General features: G+C 44.2%; 1 protein-coding gene across 2 annotated transcripts; it reads left to right on the top strand.

The window, feature by feature from the left end:
- Positions 1-876: 876 nt before the first annotated feature.
- Positions 877-12,177, top strand: serac1 (serine active site containing 1). Of its 2 annotated transcripts, XM_055885232.1 has the most exons (18): positions 877-980; positions 1,583-1,679; positions 1,846-1,882; positions 1,998-2,140; positions 2,836-2,925; positions 3,503-3,535; positions 3,742-3,873; positions 3,963-4,084; positions 4,199-4,327; positions 4,410-4,523; positions 4,763-4,925; positions 5,406-5,556; positions 7,548-7,689; positions 10,130-10,230; positions 10,339-10,436; positions 10,513-10,695; positions 10,870-11,013; positions 11,179-12,177. In XM_055885232.1, the coding sequence occupies exons 2-18, from the start codon at positions 1,586-1,588 to the stop codon at positions 11,313-11,315; spliced, it is 2,013 nt and encodes a 670-aa protein (XP_055741207.1). In that variant the 5' UTR covers positions 877-980; positions 1,583-1,585; the 3' UTR covers positions 11,316-12,177. The 2 variants fall into 2 exon arrangements, with proteins under 2 accessions (XP_055741207.1, XP_055741208.1); XM_055885233.1 differs by lacking the exon at positions 3,503-3,535.
- Positions 12,178-14,196: the final 2,019 nt, after the last annotated feature.

Here is a 14,196-nt window from a genome sequence, read left to right as displayed (position 1 = left end):
AGGTCAGGGCTTTAGGTGCCCAGTTATACAATGGCCAAAGAGACAGTCTACCACAGAAAAAGCATGATTACATTTCTTCAGCCCCATCCCTCATCCATTTACTAAAAAAGTGGAGGGGTAGTGGCTTTATTGATATTTGAATCCCAGATTGCCCATTTAAAGTGTAGGCCGTCATTGTAAATAAGAATTTGTTCTTAACTGACTTGCTTAGTTAAATAAAGGTTCAATTGAAAGAAAAAAAATAACATTTAAATTAGTGGATATTGACCAGCCATAGGAGGTTGGTGGCACGTTCATTGCGGAGAACGGGCTCGTGGTAATGACTGGAGCAGAATCAGTGGAATGGTATCAAATACATCAAACACATGGTTTCCAGGTGTTTGATGCCATTCCATTTGCTCCATTCCGACCATTATTATGAGCCATTCTCCCCTCAGCAGCCTCCACTGTGACAGACCAGCAGAAGAATATTTAAGTTTAGGCATAGGGGTCAAAATAAATGGGTGACTTACAGAGTGGCGACGGGATCAATAAACGCATCAACTTTGGGACACACTCGTGACATGAATGATGCAATTCATGTTACACTTTTAAATAATAAAACGAGCATTACATTCAAATGAACACATTCCCCTTGTCATTTTACTAAATATAAACCTCAGACACAGTTTAACACTGCATTTGGGAGGTATTTAATATTTTACATGCGTTACGTTTCGACATCAGACATAACAAATGCACGTGTCATATAATTAGGCACTCTCTTCATTATTTTGTATAATTCGTGTTTAATGACCATTACGGTAGTTGGAGATCTGGAAAGAAATGTTTTATGCTTTGAGGTAACTACGGTAAGTGACGTTTGTTACATGAGACTGGCGCAGTTCATTTTTTCACAACACAGCTGACAGGTTGGGGTCGTTGAAGAAGAAGCTCTCTACTAGCCATTCAAAATACACAAATTAAATCTTCGAAATAAGGTACATTTGTATAATGTCTAGCAAACTACACCATCACTTCAAGCCTGGTTACAAGTCTTACAATCTCATGTTTGTTTGTTACGCTACGTTAGCTAACTTCAGCTGTATAATTAACGTTACATTTTCCCACGTTTTTTTAGCTAGCTGGCTAGTTACTGTAGGTACGCGTGACCCAAGTTGATCCGATTGCTCAATCATATCACAGACTGGATGTTTGTCTAATCAAAGAACTACCCATCGGCAAAATAAATGGTTGCTCTTTCTAATGGGAACATTGCATTGGCTGGCTGGCTAGCTAACGTTAGCTAGTTTCATGTTAACGTTACCTACCAGAGCCAGGCACCTTGACATGTCTATGGTAGCTAGCTAGCTAACTAGACAACGGTAGCTTGCTGGCTAACCTGTCATATCTCTTGCGCCATGAGGCTATCACAACATCTAATCTGAAACTATGAATAAATACATCAATGTAACTTTCACATACATTGATACGGCTCTTCAGGGTACTGTAGTTTAGTTTCTCTCAGCCATTTGCGGTAATAGTGCTGAAGCTATGTTAACTGGCTCTTTTGATGTCTCTCTGGGTGAATGTGTGTAAATAGAGGATGTCTGTGGCTGCACTCCGTCTGATACGCTGCAGGAGGCTGAGCACCACCTCTGGCCCTGGTGTGAAGAAGGTGCTGCCGTGGAGGGACATCAGTATGTTATGGGACTGTGCTGTCCCCCTTCACAATCCACACTCAATAACGAAATATGATCACTTATCAAATAGCTGATACACCCACATAATGTGTAATCATCTGGAATTCTTTAATATCCTTAGTTATTAAAAAAATAACATATTTGTCTTATGTTTTGATTTCAGGGAAAATTGCAAAGATGACCGGAGCTGTCATATTGGGGTAGGTGAAGATAACCACTTCACATACAAACACAAGTTATTTTAGGTTGGGTTCATTGGGTATGGAGACCTATCTGCTCTAACTACTGTATATCTTGGCTTCATTCCTCTCTCAGGGGTTGCATGTTTATCACATACGAGGTGGTTTCCTTGAACAAGGCGGTACGCATCGACACGCAGGCCATTCAGCAGGAAAAGCTCAAATCCTACATCTACCTGTCAGCCACGCCCTCTAAAGAGCAGGAGAACCTTGGCACAGGTACAGTATGTCATTTACCTCACCTGGGCTTTGTGACAAGGCATTGTCATGTGCTCTCTGATAACAATAGTTATCAGTACATACATGATATTCCACATAGGGAATGCTGAGACTTGGTGTTATGTGCTTTTTCTCTCCTCTATCCTGTTTACAACCCAAAATTTAGGGTTTTCTGGAACACATTTGAATTCCCCAAGACTTCCTCAATAGTCTACCCAACAAAAGGCCCACATGTGGTGCATGTTGTCACAGAAAATATTTTGGCTGAGTTTTCATTTATGAGGAGTTGTTGATGGGTTTCTGCCAGGTCCAGGTGTCCAGCGACGACAGTCTTCCTTCCTCCCTCTGCTCTCCCTTCTGGGTACTGTAGCTCAGCCTGTCTGGTCCCTGCTCTCACTTCCACTGGTCAAGGCTGCTGTGAATGAAAACAGACCGTCCAGCCAAGACTGATAGGAAACGGTTTAGAGAAGCAGTAAACAGAAGCAAGCAACAACTGTCATTTTATAACCAGATTTACAGGCTAAGAGCCTATTGTTTGGTCAGTTTTACTAGAAAATGTGCAGGTAGATCAACCAGAGGTCCAGCCTGGAGCAGTATACATTTATAGCTTGGTACATAGTTCATTTGAGGTGTTAAAATACTGTGTTATAACATGTTAATTACTGATCGTAACCAAACCCATGTATCTGTTTTAGGGCTCACATATAAGGCCAGGAGAGAACTTCATAAAGCAGCGAGGAGGTTTCTGGAAGTTTCCTCAAGGATTCTTCTGAGGCCTCTGGATGGTGAGAAAGATCCACTGAAAGTAGTTTCCTCCTACACAGCACTAAATTCACAACTGCAGTATTGTTTTTGTACATTATTTTTTTACTAAAGCTACAGCTGCATTTAGAAACCTACACACAATACTTTAGTTGTTGTATCACATGAATTTCAACTTCCTATTCTGCTAGTACTGGAAAGCAGAAGTCAGTGTTGTGATAGAAACATTAGAGTTCATCCTCCAAGCCTCGGGTAAAGCTCAGTTGGGGTATTTCAGACACACACGGATGGACGTCAATAGGTTTGTTATTGAGACAACGTGTTCACTTCAGGAAACACCTGCCCTTCACTTCCTGGGTTTGAATGAAAGCTTTAGTGTGTGTCTTCATTCATGTACTTTTGTGTGTATTCTTATGCTTGAGTCATCACTAGTCACAGGTGTGGACTGAACCCCCTCCCCTCTCCTTATTGCTTTATAATGTGACACATTATGTAATTCAATTGTACAATGGGGATTGTACTACAGATTCTGCATAGATTGTACATTCAAAACTGTTCTAACATTAACCTTTTCTGACCTTACTGTTTGACACTTGATAGCTGCCCCGGCTGCCCGGCCAATGATAACAGCAGGTCTGCAGTCTCATTGCTGTAGTACTGTAGTAGAATAATGATTGATGGTGGTAGATTGTCTTTGTTTGTACTGTAGATGATATTGGACCCTTGGTCATTTAGGTGTAGTTCTTAAATGTATTTCAAATTAAATATATTATGTAAGAAATGCTTGTAAAAATATCCATATTTTCATCATAAAAGTCTAAATTGTAACTGTGTGTCAGAGCACCTGAGTCATATGGATGCGGACCCCCATGAGGTGGCGCTGTGGGTCCTGTTGAAGAGGGCTTGTTCAGGCAATAGGACCACCAGACTGTCAGCTGTACAGGAGCTGGCCCAGAACCACCACTGGCATGGTGAGACATCACCACTTTCAACCTGTAAATGTGAAATGTGTGCTAGTGAACGGTGATAGGGATTGGTTCGTTACCCCTGTCCATCACAGACTACCAGTACCAGACAGCAGCCCAGGCTATAGACCAGAGGACGGCATTGGGTCTGGCCCGCACCTCTCAAGTGGACCAACGCTTCTTCCTGTCCCCACCTGTCCTGCCTTGGGTGGAAGATGTAGGTATCTGTCACTGATGGGGATTAAAATTATTGTGTATCAAATCAAATCAAATTTTATGAATGTTCTGTGTGTGTTTTAATGTGAGTGTGTTTGTTTGGCCCTCTGCTTAGAGGTTATCTGTAGAGGACGGTCTGAGGCAGCTGCTGGCATCTCTCCCCCAGTCTGAGGTGGACCAGTGTGTCCAGTACTTCACCTCACTGGCCCTGAGGGAGAGTACCCAGTCCCTGGCTGCACAGAGGGTAAGAGATGCTCACACACATATTTATACATATACTCACTCACACACAATTTTAGGTAGATAACTGGATCTCTCTGTTTTAGGGGGGTCTGTGGTGTTTTGGGGGGAATGGACTGCCCTATGCCCAAAGCCTCACTTCTGTCCCTTCTGAGAAGGTTGAGTCCTTCTGTCTACAGGCCCTAGTGCAGCACTCCAAGGTTATGTAACATTTTGCTTTAAAACCACTTGTAACTCAAGGATACATTTTGTCAAGGGACTTTTGAAAAACATTGTTAGCCTTTATTGTCTAGATACATGAACATCTTTTTCATCATACCTTGTAACTCACCATAACAGACCCTCAAGGTTTCCATATGATAGGATACAGTCGTTGACACTATCAGGGGATATTAAGAGCGTATAAATGCATTCTAACACCTGTATGTCTGTTCTCCAGGTCCAGAGTCATTGCGACCACATCGTGGCCAACGGGGGCCTGCAGCTCCTTCAGAGGGTCTACCAGCTCCGCAGAGACTCCCCGAAGATCCAGAGGAACATTTTACGCATCATCGGCAACCTGGCTCTCAACGACAGCGTGCACCAGGCCATAGTACAGTCAGGTGGGTGCTAGCTCTCCTCTGTGTGTCAGGTGGGTGCTAGCTCTCCTCTGTGTGTCAGGTGGGTGCTAGCTCTCCTCTGTGTGTCAGGTGGGTGCTAGCTCTCCTCTGTGTGTCAGGTGGGGGCTAGCTCTCCTCTGTGTGTCAGATGGGTGCTAGTTATCCTCTGTGTGCCAGGTGGGTGCTAGCTCTCCTCTGTGTGTCAGATGGGTGCTAGTAATCCTCTGTGTGTCAGGTGGGTGCTAGTAATCCTCTGTGTGTCAGGTGGGTGCTAGTTATCCTCTGTGTGCCAGGTGGGTGATAGCTCTCTGATCAGTGTGTCAGGTAGGTGCTAGCTCTCTGCTCAGTGTGTCAGGTGGGTCGAGCCTTCATCTCAGTGTGTCAGGCGGGTGCTAGCTCTCTGCTCAGTGTGTCAGGGGTACTGGCTATCGGATTATGTTCTATTACAAGTGCCATCATATGTGATGTTCTGTTACCTTGCAGGTTGGGTGCCAGTGCTAGCAGAGATGATGCAGTCTCCACACATCATACAGGCGTCCCATGCTGCTCGAGCTCTGGCTAACCTGGACAGGGAGACGGTCAAGGAGAAGTACCAGGATGGAGTCTACGTGTTACATCCCCAGTGCCGAACCAGGTACACATCATTCATCATGACTAAGCACGTTTCCATCCACAGTTTTTATGTGAGTAAAGTCATACCGCATAAAAAAAATGTAAAGTCACGATAGCTATGATGGAAACAGGAAGTTTCGGTACAATTTTATGAATGCAGACAAATAATTTGTTTGTTCGACATGGCAGGATCTTTTTGTGTCTGTAAAATGTAGTATGCAAGAAATGGAGGTGAAAACGCCTTTATGCTCAAATATTGATATAATAACCATCATATCGAAGTAAACTTGGCATCACGCGATAATACACTAGATATACAAAAGTATGTGGACACCCCTTCAACTTAGTGGATTCGGTTATTTCAGCCACACCCGTTGCTGACAGGTGTATAAAATCGAGCACACAACCATGCAATCTCTATAGACAAACATTGGCAGTAGAATGGCCTTACTGAAGAGCTCAGTGACTTTCAACGTGGCACCGTCATAGGATGCCACTTTTCCAACAAGTCAGTTCATCACATTTCTGCCCTGGCAGAGCTGCCCCGGTCAACTGTAAGTGCTGTTATTGTGAAGTGGAAAAATCTAGGAGCAACAAAGGCTCAGCCGCGAAGTGGTAGGCCACACGAGGTTCACAGAGCTGGACCGTTGAGTACTGAAGTGCACTGCACGTACAAATCGTCGGTCCTCAGGTTGCAACACTCACTACCTTGTTCCAAACTGCCTCTGGAAGCAACATCAGCACAATACCTTTTCGTCTGTAGCTTCATTTCCATAGCCGAGCTTCCGCACACAAGACTTAGATCACCATGCGCAATTCCAAGCTTAGGCTGGAGTGGTGTAATGTTCGCCGCCATTGGACTCTGAAGCAGTGGAAACGCATTCTCTGGAGTGATGAATCATGTTTCACCATCTGGCAGTCTTACGGACAAATCTGGATTTGGCGGATACCAGGAGAACGCTACCTGCCCCAATGCATAGTGCCAACTGTAAAGTTTGGTGGAGGAGGAATAATGGTCTGGGGATGTTTTTCATGGTTTGGGCTAGGCTCCTTAGATCCAGTGAAGGGAAATCTTAATGCTACAGCATACAATAACATTCTAGACAATTCTGTGCTTCCAACAATGTGACAACAGTTTGGGGAAGGCCNAACCTACAAACGGGGAGGCGTACCATATCTATTACGCTCTCCTCTCTCTCTCTCTTCTATACTCTCTCTCTCTCGGTCTCTCTCTCTCTCTCGCTCTCTCTCTCTCGCTCTCTCTCTCTCTCTCTCTCTCTCGCTTCTCTCTCTCTCTCTCCTCTCTGCTCTCTCTCTCTCTTTTCTCTCTCGCTCTCTCTCTCTCTCGTCTTTCACTCTCTCTCTCACTCTCTCTCTCGACGTCTCCTCTCACTCTCTCACTCATCTCCGAAACACAACCAAGCCGCACTGCTTCTTGACTCAATGCCCACTTAACCCGGAAGCCAGCCGCACCAATGTGTTGGAGGAAACACTGTACACCTGGCGAACGTGTCAGCATGCACTGCGCCCGGCCTGCCACAAGGAGTCGCTAGAGCACGATGAGACAAGGAAATCCCGGCTGGCCAAACCCTCCCCTAACCCGGACGACACTGGGCCAATTGTGCGCCGCCCCATGGGTCTCCCGGTCGCGGCCGGCTGTGACACAGCTTGTGATCGAACCCGAGTCTGTAGTGACGCCTCAAGCACTGCGATGCTGTGCCTTAGACCGCTGTGCCAGTCGGGAGGTCACACGCACTGATCTTTATCTACTTAAAGAGACTCCCCACTGGTGGGAAAATTTGCAAATCAAATTTATTTGTCACATGCAATTCAATTTATTTGTCACACCGAATTCAACAGTGAATGCTTACTTACATTTTCTTTATGTAGATTCTAGATTATTCGCATTAAAAAACTGTCACCAATTGGATGGAAATCTAGCTACTGTCAAATAATACAAGGTACAATATTCACACAACCACTCTATTTTTTTTTTATGCATTCTGTCTCCAGCCAGCCAATCAAAGCGGATGTTCTCTTTGTTCACGGGCTCCTGGGGGCAGCCTTTAAGACGTGGCGGCAGAAGGACTGTGACCCTACAGAGGAGGAGAAGGCAGCGGGTGCCAGCGAGGACTACACAGAGTGCTGGCCCAAGGTAACACCTGGTAGAGGGTGGTTTATTTTGTGTCACTAATACTCATGACTTTACCACCAGATGGGAGAATATGTTGGCTTTGCTGATGTAGTCACCTTAGCCAATGTAGAATGTACACTGCTCAAAAAAATAAAGGGAACACTAAAATAACACATCCTAGATATGAATGAATGAACTATTCTTATTAAATACTTTTTTCTTTACATAGTTGAATGTGCTGACAACAAAATCACACAAAAATGATCAATGGAAATCTAATTTATCAACCCATGGAGGTCTGGATTTGGAGTTACACTCAAAATTAAAGTGGAAAACCACACTACAGGCTGATCCAACTTTGATATAATGTCCTTAAAACAAGTCAAAATGAGGCTCAGTAGTGTGTGTGGCCTCCACATGCCTGTATGACCTCCCTACAACGCCTGGGCATGCTCCTGATGAGGTGGCGGATGGTCTCCTGAGGAATATCCTCCCAGACCTGGACTAAAGCATCCGCCAACTCCTGGACAGTCTGTGGTGCAACGTGGCGTTGGTGGATGGAGCGAGACATGATGTCCCAGATGTGCTCAATTGGATTCAGGTCTGGGGAACGGGCGGGCCAGTCCATAGCATCAATGCCTTCCTCTTGCAGGAACTGCTGACACACTCCAGCCACATGAGGTCTAGCATTGTCTTGCATTAGGAGGAACCCAGGGCCAACCGCACCAGCATATGGTCTCACAAGGGGTCTGAGGATTTCATCTCGGTACCTAATGGCAGTCAGGCTACCTCTGGCGAGCACATGGAGGGCTCATAATGGTACCTCTGGCGAGCACGTGCGGCCCCCCAAAGAAATGCCACCCCACACCATGACTGACCCACCGCCAAACCGGTCATGCTGAGGATGTTGCAGGCAGCAGAACGTTCTCCACGGCGTCTCCAGACTCTGTCACGTCTGTCACGTGCTCAGTGTGAACCTGCTTTCATCTGTGAAGAGCAGAGGGCGCCAGTGGCGAATTTGCCAATCTTGGTGTTCTCTGGCAAATGCCAAACGTCCTGCACGGTGTTGGGCTGTAAGCACAACCCCCACCTGTGGACGTCGGGCCCTCATACCACCCTCATGGAGTCTGTTTCTGACCGTTGTTGTGGAAAATCGGTTCAAATATAACTCTTACAAGAACTTGTGAAATCAAACATGCTTTTAATACAATTGTATAGCAAGCTGGAATGTCCCGCGGAATACACAATTTCCCAGAGCCCTAGCTCTTCTATTTATACACACATATTATGTCCATCCCTTATGCAAATGAAGTTTCTTTTCTTAAGTCATTCACCACCATTATCTTTTAGTTCAAGCTTCCCACTTGTTCACGCCCAATAACGCCCATATCGGCTTTCAATTAGTTTATAATGGTGGCCGGACCCTCTATCTTAATGTGTCAGCAGATTCTGTGTCTCTTCCTTTCATTAATGTGTCAATGTACTCTTTGTTCTGCCTTTATTGGAATCAGCAGATTCTATCCTATAAGCCTTCTTTTTAGAAGGAGCTGACTATGGGTCTTTTTATCATTAGTGTGTCAGGTCAGCAGACCATGTGTCTTTCCCTTTCATTACTGTGTCAAGCTACTTTTTGTTCTGTTCTCCCCTATCCTTAGTGTGTCCAATTGTCTTAGGCGCCTATGTGTCTCCCTGTCTTCCTGTAGTCTATTCTTAATGTTCAGCTATCTTATACATCTATGTGCTGTCCTATACGTCTCATTTACTCCTACACCGTTTGAGCAGACACATGCACATTTGTGGCCTGTTGGAGGTCATTTTGCAGGGCTCTGGCAGTGCTCCTCCTGCTCCTCCTTGCACAAAGGCAGAGGTAGCGGTCCTGCTGCTGGGTTGTTGCCCTCCTACGGCCTCCTCCACGTCTCCTGATGTACTGGCCTGTCTCCTGGTAGCGCCTCCATGCTCTGGACACTACGCTAACAGACACAGCAAACCTTCTTGCCACAGCTCGCCATTGATGTGCCATCCTGGATGAGTTGCACTACCTGAGCCACTTGTGTGGGTTGTAGACTCCGTCTCATGCTACCACTAGAGTGAAAGCACCGCCAGCATTCAAAAGTGACCAAAACATCAGCCAGGAAGCATAGGAACTGAGAAGTGGTCTGTGGTCACCACCTGTAGAACCACTCCTTTATTGGGGGTGTCTTGCTAATTGCCTATAATTTCCACCTGTTGTCTATTCCATTTGCACAACAGCATGTGAAATGTATTGTCAATCAGTGTTGCTTCCTAAGTGGACAGTTTGATTTCACAGAAGTGTGATTGACTTGGAGTTACATTGTGTTGTTTAAGTGCTCCCTTTATTTTTTTGAGCAGTGTATGTTTGAGTCATATGATGCCAAATCTGCTCACCAACATCCTCTCTCCCTTTTTGACTGGTTCTTTCTCTCCCCTCCCCATTGGTCAGTCGTGGTTGGCTGCAGACTGCCCCAACCTGAGGGTTCTATCTGTGGAGTATGACACTCACCTGAGTGACTGGAGAGCCAAGTGTCCTGTTGAAAACCAGAGGTGTGTGTCTCCTCTTTCCTCTACTTCCTTAGTGTGACCATATTACTGTATCATTCAGACATTCTTGGTGACAACTCCACTGATACTGTTGTATGCCTGTGCCCTTAGGATGTCTCTGGCCTATAGGAGTCGAGAGCTGCTGAAGAAGCTGAAGTCCGCAGGAGTAGGAGACAGGCCTGTGGTCTGGGTTTCACATAGCATGGGAGGTAAGCTATCTTTCACTATTTAGCAAAAAATGGACAAAAACCTGTTCGTTTTGAATTCTCTATCATTTCCTATCAGGTTTGCTGGTGAAGAAGATGCTGCTGGATGCGTCGAGGGACCCAGACATGAGAGAACTGATGAAGAACACCAAGGGCGTCATGTTCTACAGTGTGCCCCACCATGGCACCTTCATGGCAGAGTACTCTGTCAACGTCAGATACCTCCTGTTCCCCTCCGTAGAGGTCCGGGAGCTCTGCAGAGGTATGGACAGAAGTAATTTGTGATTATTCTGGGGGTCAGGTTAGAGAGAACGATTCTTAACAGCAGTGTTTTAGATAGTAATAACCTCCCATTGCATCTGTGTTACAGATAACAAACATACTCCTGTTTATGGTGTTATTGCATCATTGTCTATACGTATTCCCTCATTCCCAGACTCTCCAGCGCTGCGTGACCTGAATGTCAACTTCCTGAACATGGCCAAGGACAGGGAGTTCAATGTGCTGAGCTTTGCAGAGACGATGCCCACCACCATCGGCCCCATGATCAAGATATTGGTGGTGCCAACGCAGTCAGCAGGTAGGCCACTGTTATTTAATACATTCTGTAGAACGTAGCCACAGGAGACCCATATCTAAAATGTATCTATGAATTCAGGTTTTTCTTTCAATTCAAATTCAAATTCTTGAACTTTTGAACTTCTTCCATGTGAATCTCTTAACTCTGAGACTACTCCGGTTTCAGATCTGGGCATTGGGGACCTGGTCCAGGTGGATGTGGATCACCTCAATATCTGCAAGCCTGAGAAGAAAGACTCGTTCCTCTACAAGCGCAGCCTACAGTTCATCCAGGATGCACTGAAGGGCTACACCAGCCACTGACATGTCAACAGACGTTTTGATGCTTGAATTGGAAGACTAAGGAGTACTGGCGCACAGAAACTGTCTCTCTTTGTTGCACATTTAAAGAAACCATGGATTTGATTATAGTGTTTACAAAAAAACTAACATTTTATGTACGTTTGAAGGATTTATGAAAACATATTAATGGGGTTTATAATAGAAAATGGTGCTCCACTTGTTATCCAGCTAGATCTCACTTAGCACTTATGAAGCAGATGAGTTTTATTTAAAGGATTTAAAAAATGATCTCAACCATGTTTACAGGTAGTTTAAAGCTGTAAAAAAGACAGGATATTGACTTTTCTAGTTCTTCCCCTTTGTCCTTGATCCTGGTCAAGTAGACATTTTAACATTTCATGTGTACTGCACTTACTGTACTTTAACCAAAAGACACTGTACTACCCTGCAACTCATTCATTGATTACACAGTATGAATTCGTGGCTTGAGTGGTGTGCTTAAGGTCGACTTATTTTATTTCATTTTAGTTAACTTAAGAGCTGTATGTGTATGTATATATATATTAAAACTTAAAGCATTGCCTTGTTACTGTATGTACCATACTGTATTATTTCCTCAAGCCTTACCTCAGATACACATGAAATATTTTTAAGACTGGTTGATATGTGTATTTTGTTGAACTGGAACCTGACCACATGGTGCTCACTAACTCCATTGTATTGCTAATTAAGACTTAACTTGTATTTATCAATGTAACAAGAAGTCATGCGTATGGCTCATTTACATTTGAACTTTTGTTTTACTTGAAATGTAGTGTCAACAAATCCTGAGTATTGACAGACATGTCCATGTCAAATAAACTAAAGTGCAAAATAAAAAGCAGTAATGGTAAGAAAATGTATGTTATGCCATTGATGGCAGGTTTTGAACAATTGATTTGAATCATAGCTTTGAACTTTCACTCCACCTAACCCAGTGGTTCCCAAACTTTTTATAGTCCCGTACCCCTTCAAACATTCAACCTCCAGCTGCGTACCCAGTCTAGCATCAGGGTCAGCGCACTCTCAAATGTTGTTTTTTGCCATCATTGTAAGCCTTCCACACACACTATACATTTATTAAACATAAGAATGGGTGTGAGTTTTTGTCACAACCCGGCTTGTGGGAAGCGACAAAGAGCTCTTATGGGACCAGGGCACAAATAATAATATAATAGTAATCAATAATTTTGCTCTTTAATTAGCCATCTTACATAAAACAATTTGTTCATCGGAAATTATGAATAACTCATCACAGGTTAATGAGAAGGGTGTGCTTGAAAGGATGCACATAACTGCAATGTTGGGTTGTATTGGAGAGAGTCTCAGTCTTAAATAATTTTCCACACACAGTCTGTGCCTGTATTTAGTTTTCATGCCAGTGAGGGCCGAGAATCCACTTGCACAGGTACTTGGTCGCAAAGGGCATCAGTGTCTTAACAGTGTGATTTGCCAAGGCAGGATACTCTGAGCGCAGCCCAATCCAGAAATCTGGCAGTGGCTTCTGATAAAATTAAATTTTCACAGAACCACTTGTTGCAATTTTGATGAGGCTCTCTTGTTCAGATATCGGTAAGTGGACTGGAGGCAGGGCATGAAAGGGATAACGAATCCAGTTGTGTCATCCGTTTCGGGAAAGTACTTAGCACGCTATATCACGTTTGACATTGTCTGTAAGCTTGAGTTCATTTGCACACAAACAATCATACAATGATGGAAAGACCTGTGTGTTGTCCTTGTTAATGCAGACAGAGAAGAGCTCCAACTTCTTAATCATAACCTCAATTTTGTCCCACACAGTGAATATAGTTGGGGAGAGTCCCTGTAATCCTAGATTCAGATCATTCAGGCGAGAAAAAACATCACCCAGATAGGCCAGTCGTGTGAGAAATCATCATGCAAGTGGTCAGACAAGTGAAAATGAAGGTCAGTAAAGAAAACTTTAAGCTCGTCTCTCAATTTAAAAAAACTTGTCAATACTTAGACCCTTGATAACCAGCGCACTTCTGTATGTTGTAAAAGCGTTCATGGTTGCTGCCCATATCATTGCATAGTGCAGAAAATACACGAGAGTTCAGGGGCCTTGCTTTAACAAAGTGAACCATTTTCACAGTAGTGTCCAAAACGTATTTCAAGCTGTCAGGCTGCAAAAGCCTCTCGGTGGATGCTGCAGTGTACCCAAGCAACTGCTTGCACACGTGTTACCACTCCACTGTCATGGCCTTTGCACCATCAGTACAGGCACCAACACGTCAACCACCAAAGTCCATTTGATGTCACATAGCTGTCCAGTACTTTAAAAATATAATCTCCTGTTGTCCTGGTTTCCAGTGGTTTGCAGAAGAGGATGTCTTCCTTAATTGACCCCCCATAAACATAACGGACATATACCAGGAGCTGTGCCAGGACCGCCACGTCTGTTGACTCATCCAGCTGTAATGCATGGAATTCACTGGTTTGTATGCGAAGCAGTAATTGTTTCAAAACATCTCCTTCATGTCACTGATGCGTCGTGAAACAGTGATGTTTGATGAAGCGCTTGTCTGTATCGTTTTTTGGGCCTATTCCCCCAGCATTTTCACAACCATAGCCCTTATTAATGGTATCTGTTGCTTTTATACATGTCTTACTACTCGAAAGTCGTCTTAATTCTCGTTCAAAAAACTAATGTGGCTTATTTTTCAAATGGACATGTTTTGTTTCCAACTGTCTGCGCAAGAGTGAAGGTTTCATCAAGCTGTGAGATAGTACTTTTGCACATATAACACACTGTGGCTGAGGAAAGGCACTACTTCCAATATAAGTGAACTCCAATACAATGTAGTTCTCATCATATTTGCTCTTTGATGGTTCAACATCCCTG

Source organism: Salvelinus fontinalis, chromosome 27 (assembly GCF_029448725.1).
Source record: "Salvelinus fontinalis isolate EN_2023a chromosome 27, ASM2944872v1, whole genome shotgun sequence".
Classification (NCBI taxonomy): domain Eukaryota; kingdom Metazoa; phylum Chordata; class Actinopteri; order Salmoniformes; family Salmonidae; genus Salvelinus; species Salvelinus fontinalis.
Note: the sequence above shows the minus strand (reverse complement) of the source record. Positions and strands in the feature narration are given on the sequence as shown.

Excerpts from the sequence above, each read along its gene's own strand:
- serac1 (XM_055885232.1), top strand. The coding sequence starts at position 1,586 with ATGTCTGTGGCTGCACTCCGTCTGATACGCTGCAGGAGGCTGAGCACC. Across the intron at positions 3,874-3,962 it reads CCAGAACCACCACTGGCATG|ACTACCAGTACCAGACAGCA; the intron begins GTGAGACATCAC and ends TGTCCATCACAG. Across the intron at positions 7,690-10,129 it reads ACACAGAGTGCTGGCCCAAG|TCGTGGTTGGCTGCAGACTG; the intron begins GTAACACCTGGT and ends CCCATTGGTCAG.